General features: G+C 36.9%; 1 protein-coding gene across 1 annotated transcript in view; it reads right to left on the reverse strand.

The window, feature by feature from the left end:
* Window positions 1-3614: 3614 nt before the first annotated feature.
* The window catches only part of MYO16 (myosin XVI), a gene marked incomplete at both ends in the record, with an annotated part of 311247 nt that continues 296769 nt past the window's right edge, over window positions 3615-18092 (reverse strand). The window contains 1 exon segment of the mRNA XM_080613866.1: window positions 3615-3848. Within this exon segment, the coding sequence (XP_080469992.1) occupies window positions 3615-3848 (234 nt within the window).

Here is an 18092-nt window from a genome sequence, read left to right on the forward strand (position 1 = left end):
TGGAGGAGTGATTACCTGATGATAACCCCAGCTTCCTGAAACTGCTTTATTGCAAATATAAATATATTTTAGATTGTTCATTGGATATTAAGGGCATTAGCATGCTCACAGAGTTTAATCTCTCCCTTTAGAATATTAAATTCATAAGGATTTTTTTATTTTTTTGTGTCTAAGCTATCTTTTAATATGCACGAGAGGACTTCATATACTCAAGAAATACTGCAATTGGCTGGTGCATACTCCACTGGGGAGGCTAATTTACAAGCACTGTACAGTTCTGCTAAAACTACTTCTCAACATTTCAAAATGTCAACAGTATATTTTCCCAGCCCTGTAAACACATTTTGATACACAATATAAACTTTAATGGTAGTTTTAAGACACCTGTGGGGGTATGGTTATTTAAGCAATAAGACACAGTAGGGTGTGAATTATGGTATAATAATTCCCTACCAACTGCATTGTTAGGCACGAGGCCAAAGGCCAAGGGACCAATGAACACACTAGGTGTGAATTATGACATCATAAGTCATACTCTGGAGTGTCTTGCTGCCATTAGAGAGATATTTAAAACATGTTTTAACACAAATATTTTATTCCTATAGTACTATATTTTAATGGAATATCTTGAAAAATCCTTCCAAGTAAAAAACTAGCCATTACATAACCTCGAATTAATAACTGTGTTGTAAAAAAAGGTCTCATATCTTCTGCTCTTTAGTTTGTTGTATTGCACTCTGGTAACATGCTTTAAGGAAGACCCCCAGAAAAATCTGTCTTACCCGAATTTGTGAATAATAGAACAAAGGTCTTCTGCACAGCGGTGGGGATAATCTGCTTTGCTTATTGTCTGGAGATTCAGATTGCCTGAATCAGGTTTGTACTGGCTTCTCCTGTGTAACTGTACTGATAAAACTGCTAGAAAATCTACGTACCTTTTTTCCACACTTGGTTCATATTGTTGTAATAGGGCACAATACAGACTGTGAAAGAGTAGTAAAAAGCTTCCTTAGACCCCATTTGAGCTCCTGCAGCTGAGGCTGATCACAGCTCTATCACAACTTTTAATAAAGACTGAAAATACTGTAATGTGAATTTATACTATTTCCCATTTAAAACTCCATTTTAAACTCCATTTGACAAATGTATTCTCTCCCCTCTGGGTACTCCCACATTACAAATGCAGCAATGACAACAGTGTCATCTGGAGATACACAAGCTCACCTTACAGATAGTCAGCTTGGTGACTGATAGCCAGGTCACTGCTGCAGCCAGGATCTTGGCATGATTTAAACTGGCTTCTCAGTCAGTTTTTACAGCTTGCGCTAAACTGCCAGGCTGCTGTGGATTGATTGCTACCAGTTGCCAAGTCAGGTAGTGAGCATTAGTTAGCAGCAGAGTTAGCTTATGAGAGGGCCATTTGCCAGGCCCATTTGAGGAGTGATAAGCCTGAGGGCATGTCTGCATGTCTCAGTGCAGTGAGGTGTTCAGGATTCCTAAGCTAGCTGGGTAGATGTTGTTATGGCTATGCATAGTGATGCTGTGCCATGTAAGGGTAACAACTTGCACCCTGGAAGCAATGTAGTTGCAAGGTCATGTTAATTAGCTCTCATGCATCCAGGGATCTTTTGCACAGGGATCTCTCTGTGTGCCTGGTTATCTGAAAAGACAGAAACCTCAATTCTTCCAGGCAAAGCCTTATTTTGACATAATTGTGTAGCAAGTGAGAGTTATTTTCTGCATAACCTCACAGTGGTTAGCTGTCCCTCCTCCATAAAGTAATGATCTATGACCATTTACATCAGCTAAAGGTACAATTCAGCTTCCAGAGTCCCTGCTTCTCCATGAAATAGAAATGGGTAATCTTAACAGAAAGGATTTCTATGAAGCTAACAGTGACAAGGTAAAATTCTGAGCTAATCTTGTGTCTCCCCTTCCTTGTCCACTCAAAATGTATATTTTAATTTCCATCAAGTGAAGGTGCTTAATTCTGCTACAACTTGATGATACTTATGGGAATAATTTGAGTTTTGATACTTCCCTGTAAATACAAAGAGGCATGTGAGTGATTGCTTTTTGCCATTCAGCCTGTTTGAAGCTTCTGTCAAACATGATGGAAAAACCTACATCTCCAAGCAGTTTAACTTTCTTAACAACTTCCAAACAAGGATGAGCTCACTTTTTTAAACCTAGCTTACATTTGAAAATATTAATTTTACATCCACTTGCAAAATTACAAGCACTTTTTCCTGGATCCCAATAGGAATGGGGCAAACAGCCAAGGAAAGTGTTTCACACTGGCTCTACATAGTTTAAGAACTTAAAATAAGCAGTCCCTGACAAAATACCTGTGTATATATATAAATTACACCGTTCAGTGGCAAAGCAGTATTTCAAAGACTGCTGAGCAGTAGCTAACAAGTTTCCAGCAGCATGTTTTTCATAAATTAATGTTACTACTCAGAACTCATGTTTGCACACTAGAATGCTTCAATTTCTGAACGCATTTCATTACATGAAATTTGAGGTATAAATGCATCACTGTACCACCATAAGGACATAATCCTTAGATATACCCATCTCCATAAAACCTTCTGGCTTGTAACAGTGAATCAAAGCCTTATTTTCATACCTCATTACCATTATGTATCTTTCCACTGACACCTGACCTTATGCATAATCAGGTATGAATTTCAAACCATATTTATAATCTAAATGAGTGCCTCATTATTTTACATAACCCGAAATGAAATAAGATTTGAGATGTAGCTGCATACATTCAGAAAAACAGGTCCACAAGAAGAAAGTAATTCTCTCTAATGCATGGCTGTGAACAGCATCAAATCACACCTGTATATAGAAGCTTTGCAAGAATTTCAGGATTAGATTTTAGAAAGGATATTGCCAGTTCTGAGAAAAAAACACAGTGTTGAAACTGTTTGGTATGTTGTTAAACTATGAAAGAAAAATGCGAGTACTAAATGTAGTACCTGTATTTTGAAGAAAGAACGACAGCACCAATTGCATGAAGTTATAAAACACCAGTAATAAACATGTAAATAATCTTCAGGTTTGCAATGCCAATAGAACACAGACACCTACAAAGAAATATATATATATATGTATACATGTAATATAATAAAACCATTCATTAGGGAACAAGAAACATCATATTTTTGTACTATATAAAACAGCTGTACAGTGTGCACATAGACTTTCCTGATCTCTCTAAAATGCCTGTCAGACACTTTTCCCCACCATCATTTGCTTAACACAGCTTCTTCACTGTCCATAGGAAAATTCTAAGTGACTGTCTTGTACTTTTAAACTAAGTACTTATAGTGCAGTTTGTCTCCATATATATATACACATGCATACATATATAAAGTCACAGATGAACACATATATGTATATGTGTATATATATGAAAAGAACAAACACACACATGTACACACACACACCAGATCTAAACAGCTCCTCCATCCTGTGCTCTTGAATGAGTGCTTATAAAAAATCCCTGCACACTTTGTGAAGGGAAGAGAACTTGCTGATAGAGCAGACTGAAGTCTTTAGATGGTTTCATTCCTAACAGTCCACAAACACACACATCTGAATCACATGGTGGAATCCCATACGCCTGAAGAGAGTCTGTTGCAGGAGGTATCTTCTACCTTCTTCAGCAGCGTTGGCTTTTTACAAGGGGGAGGAGGTGGGGCTGTGATTCTTTGCTCAGTGTTGTGCAAGATTTGCTGCCAGTCTTCTCTCTCTTCACACAGCTTTCTCCTCCAATCTAGAAGCTCTTGCAGGGCCACACTCTCATTCTCTGAAAGTCTAAGCTGATGAATAACCTGTTAGTGAGAAGGAAATTATAATAATGAAAAAGGTGGTGTGTCAGGGACAATAGATAATGGTCCATGGTGAAACACACAAAGACAGAAAAGTACTGTTTGTCCGCTTTGGCCCCTCCCCAGAGAGTCCTGCTTTGGCTGCTCCCTGGAAAGTCCAGCTTTGGTTCCTTTCTGGAAAGTTCTGCTTTAGAACTCCCTGGAAAAGTCCTGACCCTTGGAGACCTTTCTAGATATTGCTGGCCACTTCTTCCAACGTAGGCTGGCCCCCTGAGTCAGAATGAGTGTGCATTTTTGTTAGTATAAAAGCCCGAGCCTCATGCGACGCTGGGAGGTGGAACCTCATACCACCCAGGTCAATGTTCCTGGGACGCCTGCTAAGGTTGAGCCTGCCACCTTGTACTGTGATGATGTCTCTCAGAGCTGGTTTCCTGATCCGTCATCACATGGTCTTTGGGGTTGGTAAGATAAACAGTCACCAAAAATATCCATCACTGTTTCTTTTACCCTTTGCTGGCTCTTCTTCCCTATCTTTTCCTATAGTAATAATAAACTAGTTGGTTTTTTATCCATTGTGTCTCACCTCTCTCTGAACCTGAAATCCTTGAACTCTGGAAAAGCTGGATAAAGTTATTCTCCTGGCAGTGTAAAATGGCAACATCCATGCTGAGTGATAATTCACACAGGATCCTCTGCCTCTGGTCATGTATATAAACCTATGGGCAGGGCACATTCAGGTCCCATTTTTCTTATCTCCTTTTTCAAGTGACATGTGTAATGATGTATAAACAATAATGACTGTCGGCAAAATAAACTTCCCTTGAACTCATGAGAGGTGTTTTGTATTGCCAAGACCTCTGTGAGGAGGGAACCACATTGCTTTCTCCATCCATTATTTGTAAAGGGCACCATGGAGCATTATAAGCTTATCCATACATTATAGAATGGTGTGTGAAACCTTGAGATTGCTGCAGTGCGCCCTGGCTTAGCCATGTTAGATGGTGAGTGGCTGTGAGTGCTCCCATTCTAATATTTACAACTAAAGAAATAAATACATGCATGTGGGTAGGCACTCAAGTTCTACACCTTTGCTGAGGGAAAGCTACTCTCATTGGCACTAGAGCTGAAAGAAAACATATCAAACAACCCTGTTAATAATTTGAAGCAACCTTGTCTCCAAAAGGGTTTAAAACTGTGCTGAAGTCACTGCCTCCACTCCCGATTTATAATTCTTTATACTGAAAATGAAGAAAATGAATGATATTATTAATGATTTGCCTTATTTCAATCTCATGTCTGAAAAGCACAGAACTGAAGTATGAAGCAGGTACCAAAAATGAAACAAATGGAAAAAAATCCCATGTCAGCAAAGGGTACATGAACACAATCCTCTGAAACACACAAAACAGACTGCCTACAGTAGTCCATGTTTCTAACAACTTGATCTTAAAATGCTGTCATATAATACTGTTATACTCACAAAATATTTCTTTACACAGAGCAAGCAGCAGCTGCCAGAGTAGGATGATTTTGCCCCTAAATGTATCTACACAAATAGCCATAACCAAGAAACTATAACCTGTTTTGCTGCTTAGAATTAGTATTGCTACTTGTCACAGATAGGTGTGTGCTGGCCCTTGACTTCCTTCAGAGAATGCATTAACAACTCAAAATATAGTTTCAGTTGGCCTGAAACTAAAAATTCATCTTGAAGCAGCCAAACAGTTCTGTACTAGATCCATAACCCACCTAGAAGAAACTGTTCTCACCCATTTATTTTTTCTGTTCCAATGATTATTATTTTTGTTCAAGTCAGTTTGAAGCCTTCGTAACAGCACAAGTCCACACAGCTATGAAGTCCATCTCACTGTCCTTTAAGACCTTGTTAGCACCTATGCAGTACAGCAGCACATAGAGCAGGTACTGAGAGCTATTTGCTTGAGGGTATTCTGTATCAGAAGGAATACCACCACAAAGCTAATGGCCCTTGGCCCTTACCCTGCTACGTTCATTCTTAAGGACCTCACAGGGGACCGTATGAGACACACCTACAACTTTACTGTAATGACCATACTTAACCACACACAATGGGGTCACAGGAGAAATATGGCCTTTCTTGTCAAGGTTGTATTTGTATTCCTTGTCATAATGAGAGACAGCCGCATGTTAGTTACCATGATAAAGGAATTGTGCAGAACCCTTAAATGCTCATGAGAGACTATGCATGTGGTTGGTTCCAGTTGCAAGGAGGGTAGAGGACATGAAGGGCATTTTTGTTACTGACGGTCAATGAGGTTTCCAGAGTAGAAGACTTTGCTACTGCCTGTGATTCCTGCTGTTCCTTCATGGATTAGAAGGCACCTTGGTACAGAGGTTTACGCAGGCTTTACACTGCTGCTTCAAATGTGTCCTGTACAAGTCAGACCTTTCATATGTGCTGTCAGAGAAGGAATCTTCATGGTTGAAGCTGGACAGGGAATCTGCTTAATTTCTCAATTCAGAGAGAAATTCATTAACCTATATAATGTCTTAATAAAAGGTATATTTTCAAGTACAGTTGTAAATTCTGCATTTATAAGAAAAAAAAGAAGAAAAATGGAAAATGTTTAAAAGACTTCATTAAAGTATATCCCAATTGCATATCCCTATGAAATAAAAAATCTCTTAGCTTTTATATTTACACAAATTCAACAGGGCATCTCGGCAACTCAAAGGAGAATGAAATGTTCCACAGATATTTTTAGAGGAATTTTTTCATCATTCTTCTTTTTTTTTTTTTTTTTTTTTTTTTTTTTTTTCCCCAGTGTGGGCAGGAAAGATTAGAAGACAAATGAAAAATTTGTAACTGGAAATAATTTATCAAGAAAGACAGGTAAGGTAGTTCTACCTTACAGAACAGGTGTATAGTTTGGGAGGAACTGCGGTTTAGTGTGGCCAATTTCTATAGATTTTTGTGGGTTTAATTTATGAGCATAACCCAGTTTAGAAAACTGGTAAACTGGAATCCAGTCTTCCCAACTTAGACACCTTATTTGCATCTAATTTTAGGCATTTCATGAACCTGTATTAGGCATGCTTCTCAGAGAGATGCTGGAGCATACAAAAAGCAAGCTGTCTTAGACTGCCATTGCAAGAGTTTCATATGAAAGAGTTTCAGAGATAAATAATCAAAAGACATGCCTGAACACTGGTAGATCAGTCTACTTATAAGAAAACAGGTATTTTGAAACTGTATTATTGATGTGCTCAGGTGACAAAAGTTTGATAGCATGACTCTAATGAAGTGTGGAGGGGCTTTTGAGTTTTGAAAGATGGACAAAGTATTTGAACAGAAATATTGCCACTGCTATTCTAAGAAACATAAAGGCACACAGGTGCAGGGTGGAAAGCACGTATATTTTGCCTAGGCAAGGCAATTGACAAATGCATCCTATTTATAGGCACTGAAGAAGCTTTATTATACTGATCCTGCCTATGCAAGCTGTAAATTAATGCTGGGTCAGCAGTTTCACTATAGAGATCATTTTCCATTGTATAGTGGACAAATGTTGGTTCAGTCCACTAATAAGCGTACATCTTTTATTGTAGTTTTTTTAAAGAAGGATGGAAAAATATCTTAAATCTTTAATCATTATGAGATTGATCTGATAAGTAAGATGGAAAAAGTTTATATTTCAAACTGGATGAAAAACGTGATGGAAATGCAGTGGAAATGAAACTGGGGGAAATGCATAAGAAACAGCAGAGCTTTAAATGAATCAATTCCTTTCATTAGATCTATTTGAATAACATGATATCTTTTCTCTTTTCCATTCATGATTAGACCTGTGACAAGCTAAAGATTTATTATACATACTCATTATAGAAAAGATTTGCTGAATAATTTTACATGAAACACAATGTAAAACAGCAAGCTATGCTTCCTCATTATTGTTCTATATCCCAAAAAGGTATTTTGTGAAGGGTGCATGAGGTGTGTAGGAAGTAATTACTTTAAGACTACGATCTTGAAGTTCTACAATGAGCACTGAACAAACAAATTCAATCATTAAGGGGTAGAGATGGTACCAACTGTAGACCAGGATTTTACTACTCAATGTCAACAGTCATACATGGACAACATAGCATTTGGGCTAGACATACACAAGCATATAGCATTTGAATATCCAGCATTTAACGGCCCTGCCATCTGGTGGAAACACCACGCCTCTGTTTGGTATCCAGAGTCCTTACTGTGCAAATAAAAAAAGCTGAAGTGTCAAATACAGTGACGCACAAGAGAAGAGCATGTGCAAGAGAAGAGCAAGAGTTACCAAAGCTTTTCACTGGAAACTACAATGGATTGCAGAAGTTTAACAAGATCCATATTTTCCACTGCAAAATATGGCAAGATGAATTAAAAAAACATGCAATGAGCAGACCAGGGAAGAGATCCCAGAATTCATTACTCCCACCCACAGCCCAAACTACCAGACCGTAGAAGCAAGTCCTCTCCTCCTGGCACTAGGGATTTTGGTTGGTGACAGAGTACCAATGTCTCAGTTTCATCAGGACATGCATGGAAGGACTTCCACCATTATCTAGAGGTAAGAGCATACTGGGAAATCAGATGTGGATTTGACTTCTCTCAGGTTAAAGAAGAGACTGAGATCCCACATTCTGAGAGGACACTGCAACTGCAAAAGGCAGCCTCTAAATGCAAGGAAGAAGGACTTTGGCTTCTGTCCTTTGTGCTGCCATGTGTGATTAGTATGCTAAAGCAAATCCTTTAGGGGTGAGTCCCTCGTGGGTTTAGCGCACAAGAGATAGTGGAGATAAAGCATTTTGGTTGTATGCTGGCAGCCATGAAAATCTTAGAGCATGATTTTGCCTGCTGAGTTATACATATTTAAGTATTGCATAGTCATTTGAGAACAAGCCCCTGAATTACCTTCTGGATTTAGGCTTCTAAATTATGCCTAAATTTCACTTTATGGACTGAAGCAGACATCCTGGATTTCAACTTTGTTCTAGAATCAAGATGAGTTGCTATAAGTCAATAAATAATTTTAATTATAGTCTTATTTCTTAGGCTAATTAAAAATCAGCAAGTTTTTAATTATTGGAAGTTGAAGGTTTCACATTTTTAAATCATTTGTGACAAAAGGTATGCCAGGTAAAGAAATTATCAGGCCCATTTAAAATTAATTTTGAGTTATTCAGAGACTTGGCTCTAGAATCTCAGGAAATTCATTCTGTATTAAAAAACCAAATGCTATAACTACACAGAGAGTATTTTGTAACATTAAGACGTAACAAGGAGCTTGTGTTGTCTATTCGTATGCCAAATGCAACACATGCTTAATCATCAAGCTACGTCTGAAGAACTCTTTAAACTGTCTGTCAAACAGACTTATTAATTTGCATTAGTAGATTCCTTCTAGGATTTCACCTCACTTTGCCCTCTCCCTCATAAAATGTATGGTTTACTTTTTCAGAAATATGCGCATTGTACATTAGTAATTTTTTTTGGTCATATGTGATCAAACTGATTTTTCTACTACAATTCACCAGAAAATGAAAATAAATATTTAATTACATTCTTGGATGCTCAAACATACAAATAATTTTCTTCGCATAAAAGGTAGCTCTGCATGTTTTACTACAGTTCTGGTTTTATTTGCCTCTGTAAGTTTTAGTAAAATTTCTGAATACAGACATATAAGAACAACAAAACCTCAGAATTTTAAATCACGACACAACTTAAGTACATTTATAACGTATAAACCTGTGCTCCTGAGACATCTGCATGAGGTAGCTAGTCTGCATTTTCGCTTCAGAGAAATACTGCGAATTATTTTCACCAATAGATTTGTCAATGTTGGTGCTTTAAAGTAACTGTCAGTAGATGCTCACAATTAATTATTACAGTATTATTATATTTCTCTTCCATTAGCGTTTTAAATTGTTAGTAAAGTTAAAGTTCCATCACAGAATCCATGGGGATTAAGTCTAGAACAGCAGTGATTTTACCTTTCTAAAATTTGATCAGGATCTAAAGAAGTGAATTATGCAACAAATGTAAAATGTTGATTATAAATTATTTTAAAAATGGAACTGCCTCGCCAAAACCCATGGTTTTAATCTTTTTCAATTTGCACACTGCCTGAAAATATAAGTAGAACAAATTTCAGCCAATAGGTGATTCACAGTTATCTTTATTAGAGCCCCCAAAACCAGGTCACAAACCCCAGATGGTCGGTCACCTGCATATCATCAGTTTTAAAGACAGAAGTGATCAGGGTGTTCTCACCTCTTGTTTCAAAATTAACAACACAATTTCATTCAGTAATCCTGGAAATCATTCTTACTGTAAGTGATTATTAGCAAGACCAACATGTTTTGATTCAACCTGTGACAGGTAGGCATCTCTCCCACAAAAATGCTTCTAACTAATTTTAATGGGTTCATCTTTCTCTGTTTTCTTTTTGCATGTGATAAGCCCCTACACTGAATCCTTCCAAACACACGCCACATCTTTTTTCCAAGCTGCAGGACAGGCATACTGCAACCTCTCAAAAAAACCTTACCTCTCAGGTTAAACAGATATGTTTGGGGTTTTTCTTATGTTACAAAAAAGCATAAATCAGGAAAGGTTTGCTTTTCCACCAACTCCTGAACCAAGAAAAAAAATACATGTCAGGTTATATGTTATTTACCAATACATTATTCTTTTAAAGATGCAAGGGAAAAGCACACAGTAAACCAAGGGTGTGTCAAGAAGCCTAGGCAAGCATTCAACATAAATCAAATCAATATGTAAATTTATGTTTGACTGGGAAACCTGCATTGGCCATGTAAAACCCCAGCAGAGAGTAGAAAGCAGCTATGATAAATGAGTTTACATACTTCAAAATTCCAATTAAAAATCTTCAAATACAAATGTACCGCTGGGATCCAAGCTGATTCATGTTATTGTCTTCTGAATGCTGGGATATGCATTTTTTTGCAAATGCAGACCCACTCCTCATGATAACTTGATATGTGATATGCAACAATAAAGGAATTTTAGTTAATCGTTCTTTTAAACTGCTGATGACTTTTCTTTGTGTTGCAGCAACCTTACAGTCTCCAAAAATAAAACTCTCCAAATGGATGGCAAACCGGTTGACTGGAAAGGGGCAACTGGCAAAGAAGACAGGTGCTGTGTTTGGTGCAGATCTGGAATTGCTCTGAAGGAGGTATGCCAGCTTAAATAGTGTCAAACATGAGATACATAACTGATATATATATATATATATATATCATTAGCTTTGTTCTAAACAAGAACGTGTTTTTTCTCTGTCAGTTAAAATTTCTTATTACACCAAAAGAATAAAGTACCTTTAGAGCAGGTATTCCACAGATGACACACCAAAGAGAGCTATAACTTTGATGATATTTAGTAATTGTGAATAATCTTAAAAGTAACTTTTTATTTAAAATAAAACTAAAAAGGGACTGCATTTCTGAACAACACTGGATCACCACAGAAGTCAGGAATAAATGCTTTCTCTTCTGACAAGCATTTTTCATTTTGAGGGACAGATTTAATTTTCTTCTAAACATCAGTCATGGGGCAATGCTGGAAGCAGGATATTCTGGTGTCAGACCACACTGGCAGAGGTATCTTTGTCAAGTCCAGCCCTCTGCTACCACATGGCGTTTGGAAAACTCTCAAGCTTCCTCCTAAAAAAAAAATAATTCTACTCTTTGCCTTGGTTTGGCTTTTGAAAGCATTTTCCAGAAAAATATTTTATATTCTTCATCTGATTGCAATTGTATTTATGGTGTAAGTTGTCTGATTTTCTCTCAGTCTCTTGGGGTATTTATAGAAGCATAGAATGGCTTGGGTTGGAAGGGACCTTAAAGATCATCTAGTTCTGAACCCCCTGCCATGGGCAGGGACACCTTCCACTATACCAGGTTGCTCAAGGCCCCATCCAGCCTCGCCTAGAACATTGCCAGTGATGGGGCATCCACAGGTTCAGGCTGCTGCCATCACAGCCTGCCACTGGGTGGTTTGTTTCTGGGTTATTTTTTGGGGTTTTGTTTTTTGTTTTTTTGTTTTTTAAGGAATACATTTTAATTGCAAAAGCAGAGCTTGGTCTTCTGTACTTTTGTACTTTTTCCTTCAGTGAAGTAGTAACATGCCTGAGTCCACAATATTCTCAATTAGGCTAATCATCTTCTATACACCTTGGTGGTATTTCAGCAATCAAAAAAGATATTCTATCTTTTAAAAATAAAATCAGTACACAAATTCTGTGTATAGTTGCAATGTACAATCTGTCAGAAAGTATTACAACAAGGTAGACAATGCTCAATAAAATATGACAGCACACATATCGGGGACTGAGTACATGAGGTGGGAATATAGTTGGACAAGCCTATACATTCAAAACAGGGTGTATTTTATTTACTTATTTGTATCTTGTGGGTTTCAATTATTTATTATTTATTATTTGTTTTGGCTGAGTTTCTTTCAACTCTGGACTTCTGATATCAATTACAAAATGATACCTTCTCAGAGTGACTAAAACATCAATGAATATTGAAATACGCTGTTGTTTTTTTTGTCTAAGATAATATTTCTGTTACCAAATAAAACAGACTACATGATGCTCTTTAATACCTTCAGAGCATTCTCCTAATTTGCCTCTGACACTTGACAAAAAGATTATATTCAGGACAGCAACTGTGCTTTTCTTAAGATAGAATTCTGAAAACAAATCATCATTGTAGAACAGCTGACATAACAATGCTGATACCATCTTGTGCATAATCCAATAAAAAAAAATCAGAAAAACCTGAATCATGTTGCTACTTAATTAATCACTGCTGCTTTGTGGTACTAATGGAGATATTTTACTTGACCAGTTAGAGATTAAGTTTGCCACAATGCTTTTGAAGCAATTACAAAAAAACAATCATGAACTTATATTTGTTAATGTTGTGCATTATACTTTCGTGTTTAAAAAAACTACATTTACAGTCAAACAATATTAGGGGCAAACACCACTTAATTTATAGTCTGTTAGCAGTCTAAATCTCTGCTGATCTACATGTATGTGGCAGTGTGTGACAGCAAGAGAATGAAGGGCAGAGAGAACAATTTATTCTCTCTCATATCAGGCACTTAAGACTAAGTCGTAAGTGAAGTTACTCTCCTCAGGTGCTGTCAGTGTGGTAGTGGAACACATTCCCATTGAACTCAAATTTGAACCAGCCTTTTGAGGTGACCCATTGGCCGTTGTGGCACGCCACGGGGTGTAACAGCACACTTTAGCTAAACACCTGAGCTTAGGGAGTGCACAGTGATGCCCAGGAGGTTTTGTTCTCTTCTCCTCAACACTCCCGTCCAGGGAAAAATGTTTCCAGGGGAAAATGCAATGAGGATGAAGCAGTGGAGGCAGAAAAGGGGCCTCAAACGTGTAGGGAGCTGACTGTTGCATCTCCTGGTTCAAAAAGGACAATCTGTTCTTTTCCTTTTGGAGGTCACAGCAGTCCAATCTAGGACATACTTGCTGAAGAGAGGAGCATCACCCGTCCAAGATCCCTTGATACAGAAACACAAGATACGGCACCTATCAATTAATTTATACTATGTGCTACCTTGTACCATTTAATGTATAAGGCAAATGTTTTTGATTGTAAGTTTTCTAAAAATAAAGCTGCACTGTGTTGTAAGACCTAATTTTTGTCTGCATGTGATATCACAAAGAGAATTCTTTGACATACTGTCAAAACAATATACAAAACACAATTCAGCGGAATACACTGATTCAGATCAATGATAAGTATGTAACATTCTATGTTCTTTATGCTATGTGTTTACAATGGCATTAGTGATTTTTTTTATAACACCAGACTTGTTTGCCACATTTTGCTTCAAAGATGATCAAAGATTACTTCCAGCTAATAGGCAAACATGACAGACATTAATAACGACTGTTAGAGCCCAGTGTTTAGAACTGTGACAACGGGCGGGGGATAGCAACACACTGTATTCTTGACTATTCATTTTTTTAAACTTTTGAACAGTCAATAAAAGAAGTGATTGGCAACAAATATTAAACCAAGTAGGAACAAAGAAAGCCCTTGAAACTATAATGAATATGCAGCTCTTTCTGAGGGAAGAGGCTGCTGAAAGCAATGAGATTTCACAAAATAAGAGCTATGGCTTAAGCTATAATGAAAAAATAAATATATTCTTCACGAATATGAAAAGACATCTCCAACTTTTCATTGTCAGATGTTGGCTTCTATATTACTGTAATCTGCCAACCTGCACTATGGGATTTAAACAAAACAGAAGAGATAAGACTGCAGATTTTTTAATATAACAATATGGGGAAAAGTAACAATCTTTTTTTATATTACCTCTTTGAGCATGTGACAGAAAACATGTTTCACAAGGGGGTAACCAAAATCCTATGTCAGGGCGTATCATATGCCTCATATTACTTAACCTACCAGGATGCCGAGCTGCCTGCTTATTTGTGTCCTGTCCATAGGATGTAGCGACATCATCTGATTACAAATAAACCAACATTCAGCCATTAGCAAACCAAATTGCACAAAGAGGCTTTGCACCTTTTAGTGGGAAATTTTCTACCTTTCATCTCACGTGCCTGAATCTTCAGACTATGGTTGCAAACCAACTTGCGTAGAAAACACCTTATAAATGTAAGTGGATTATTACAATTATTTTTATTTTATGGAAAATAAAACATCACATTGATATGTGTATGAAGATTAATATCATATTTGAAACATCACACAGACTTTCTACTTTTTTATTCCTTAGTCTTTTTACTCCACCATCATATGCTCTGCGCTTGGTTCTTTTCTCTTTTTTTTAATCTTCCTTTGAGTTGCTCTCCTCACATCTCTGTACTTTTTTTCTTCTCTCTGGCTCCTTTTTCTTTCCTCTTTCTAGATCCCCTGTTCCATTTTATTATTTGCCTTCTCTCTCAGTAATTTTATTCTTCCTTCAGCCTTACTTCTCTGAATCATCCTTTATCTGGTCCTGTTTTACTCCCCACTCGCGCCCCACACACACACTTATTATTACTCTAGTCTTTAATCTGCCCCTCACTTCCCATCTGTTCATTATCTCCAGGTTGTCCATCTCATCCTGTTACAAATAGACCACGTTGTTTCTTGCTGCCCACATAAGAAACAAGGAGTGTTTTAGCTGGCCTGCTTTTCTTCATTCCACTGTCTCTTTCTCACACCACATCCCACTTTGTAGTGAATGTTAATAACAACTTTAAAATATTTTTTTACCAAAAATAATAAAAAAAAACCCCAACAAACAGTCCTGGATCTCTGAAAAAGAAGATGACAGGGCCACTTAGCTTTTGTGTGAGGTGCCAAAGATACAGTCTTGCTTTTGCTGGCTTCATTTCATCTTGCTGCTGTTGCTGACAGCAACTTACATATTTCAACAGTCTTTATGCTCTATCTTTTAAACATACACATAGGAGCTATTGAGAACAGTGAAAGAAATAAATACAGCCTAGAGAACAGAGCCCACTGGACTGACTAAGGAACTGAGAAATGCTTAATGTAAAAGAAAAAGAGCACAGAGATAATATTTTATAAAGCTTTTTTATTTTAGAGGAGGTTTTGGGCTTTAGATCCCTCTAAGCAATTTCAACATCTGTGGACTCTCCCGTATGCTTTGAGATCACTTCCTGGAGTGTGACTGAATAGAAATGACAGTCGTAATAAAATTTTCTATCTAAGCAAGATTATGACACAATTGATCAGAAGAAACATCACTTCTATTTTGGTGGTTTCTCTGACTCTGGAAGGAAATGATGGGATAAGAATACAAGACTACAAACGAGGGCACATTTGGAAGTCTCTAATTGTTTAAACAAATCCCTGAAGCAATTTGAAACAATAAGCATTTAAATAATTTTAAATTAGTAATTTTAAAACAAGTTTGGAAAACTAAGCTTCTTAGTTTTCTGCTGTTCAGGGAGCAAGAGGTGCAGCATAGCTACCAAAAAGTTTCTTGTAGCAGCTGAGCTAGATGCAGTCCTTGCAGCTGATGCATGTGAGCTGAGTTGCTAAGGGCAAAGTAAGGTTTTTCGTAAGGGTAGATTAGGATATTGTTTCTTCCAGTACCATTTTAGCAGACATTTGTAGTTTACATTTTGAAGATTTCCTTGACTAGAATGTTTTGGTTTACAAGGAAAGCACAAAATGTGTGGAGGCTGGTGTGCTGGGTTGGTGAAAATATGTGTAGCTCTTTGCTAACAAAACATTCTTAAAGATCTACTATCCAAACAAACTAAAGCTCATTAAACTTCTTGATAACTGGTTTGACCCCCAAATTCATGATTCAGTTTTCATCTTCATTGAGGATGAAAATCATGCTAGTGTTATATCAGGTGTTTGTTAGGTTCTTTATGTTTTTATGTGGTACTTACTTGCACTTCGAAATCTACAAATGTACAGACAAAGAACAATATAAAGGAAAAGTTATTAGTTTAAAAAAACCCATTCTTTGTTGTTATATTAACATGCAAGACCTTTTTCTTTTGATGTAAGTTCTTTCATTTCTGATAAGACAAAAATCAAACTTTATATTTAATACTCTTTGCCTTTTTGTTAGCAGGAGAAAGTAGAATTTTATTCCATAAAATGAGAATGAGAATAAAATGAGAATTCCAAATGAGAAATAATTTTTTAGTATTTTAACTTTTTTTTTTCCTTTTTCATTCTGATAAAAAATGACCTTTAAGTAATTATTGCACTAAAAATGTAGCATTTATCACCAATGGTGAACCTTTCTTTTTTGTTTTCAGCAGACTTTACTATAGTGGTGATCAGTTAAGTTGCTGAGTTCATATCTGCATGATGTTTTATACTTGGTAATTGCTTCCAAAAGTGTTAAAAGTTTGATCTTTATGATCCATGTTGACAGATATTGAGCTGAAGACTTTGCTCTCTGAAGTGTGTAGGTTTGCAGTGTGCAGGAAGTATCAGGCAGTGATGCAGGTAGTTATGACCTGATGTGACAACAGGATGGCATTGTAAGCCACGTTGCCTAAACTTTAGTTGGATGTATATGAGCCTTGAGATCCTGTGACAAAAAAATGAAATTAACTCCTGTCACTTCAGTAAGGAACTAGCATACAGATAATAAAAAAAACCCCAAACCCATAAATATTAGAAGTCCCTGAAAGCTAATGAACCAGTTTCCTTTAGCTGAAATGAGAGTGTGTGCCAAGAAATTCAAGGACCCAGTCTATGTTTCTTTCTCAAAAGCAATTAGTCAATCAGTACCTTCACAGATCTGTGAAACAATCTGTCCTATTTCATACATCTGTGCAAAAATTACTTTGAAGTGATAAGGTTACTGCAATGAAGCCTGGCAAAGCCTCTTACAATAGGGTTGTATGCCCTTAGAGTCACCAGCAGCATGCTAAGAAATGTCAACTGTAATTAAACCCAATCATTTTCAAATATATGCCATGCTTGGAAATGGTGAGGAATGCTTTTTACAGTAAGAATTCTCAGCCCTGTGAGCACAGACTTCTTTTAAGATTTTTTTTTTCTTTTTGTGGGAGGAAGATTTTTTTCTCTTTCTTTTGGCAACACCATTTTGGAAGATGTTTATTCATTAAGGCAATTGTATCAAAAATCACAGAACTGCATGTTTCTTCTCTAAACTTGTCACAGTTCTTATTGAGCTTGCATTTAAAGGTTGTCCCTGCATGTAATTTTGAGTACATGGCATGGAATCTATTTTAAAAATTTGTGAAGCACTTTGGCAAAACATCTATTTACTGAAAAGTGACATTTCAAAGTACTGAATTGAAATTATGTTCAGCTTTTGGCAAGCAGTTTTGGAAAAATCAAAATTACAAGTTTGTAAATGGTTAAAGACTTGTTTCTAAAATAAAGCATTGAATTTTTGCAGACTAATTTCACACAAGGATACAGTTTCCATTTGCAAAAATGAGAAGATGATGGCTCCCCTATATCCAGTTCATTTGACTCTTCATGTAGTAACTTAAACATGATCCTCCTTGCAAGATTTTTAGCAACAGAGTTGTAAAAGTTCTCCAGAACAAAACTGTCTCACTGTGTGAGGTTTGGAGCAAAACTGGAGCAAGGTCTGGGACTTGGATTTTTCATTCACTGGAGAGTGCTTTTTGGGCACTTTCATGCCTAATAAGTATTTGGTTGATCATTAAAAAATGTAAC

Source organism: Psittacula echo (assembly GCF_963264785.1).
Source record: "Psittacula echo genome assembly, chromosome: 3".
Taxonomy (NCBI): domain Eukaryota; kingdom Metazoa; phylum Chordata; class Aves; order Psittaciformes; family Psittacidae; genus Psittacula; species Psittacula echo.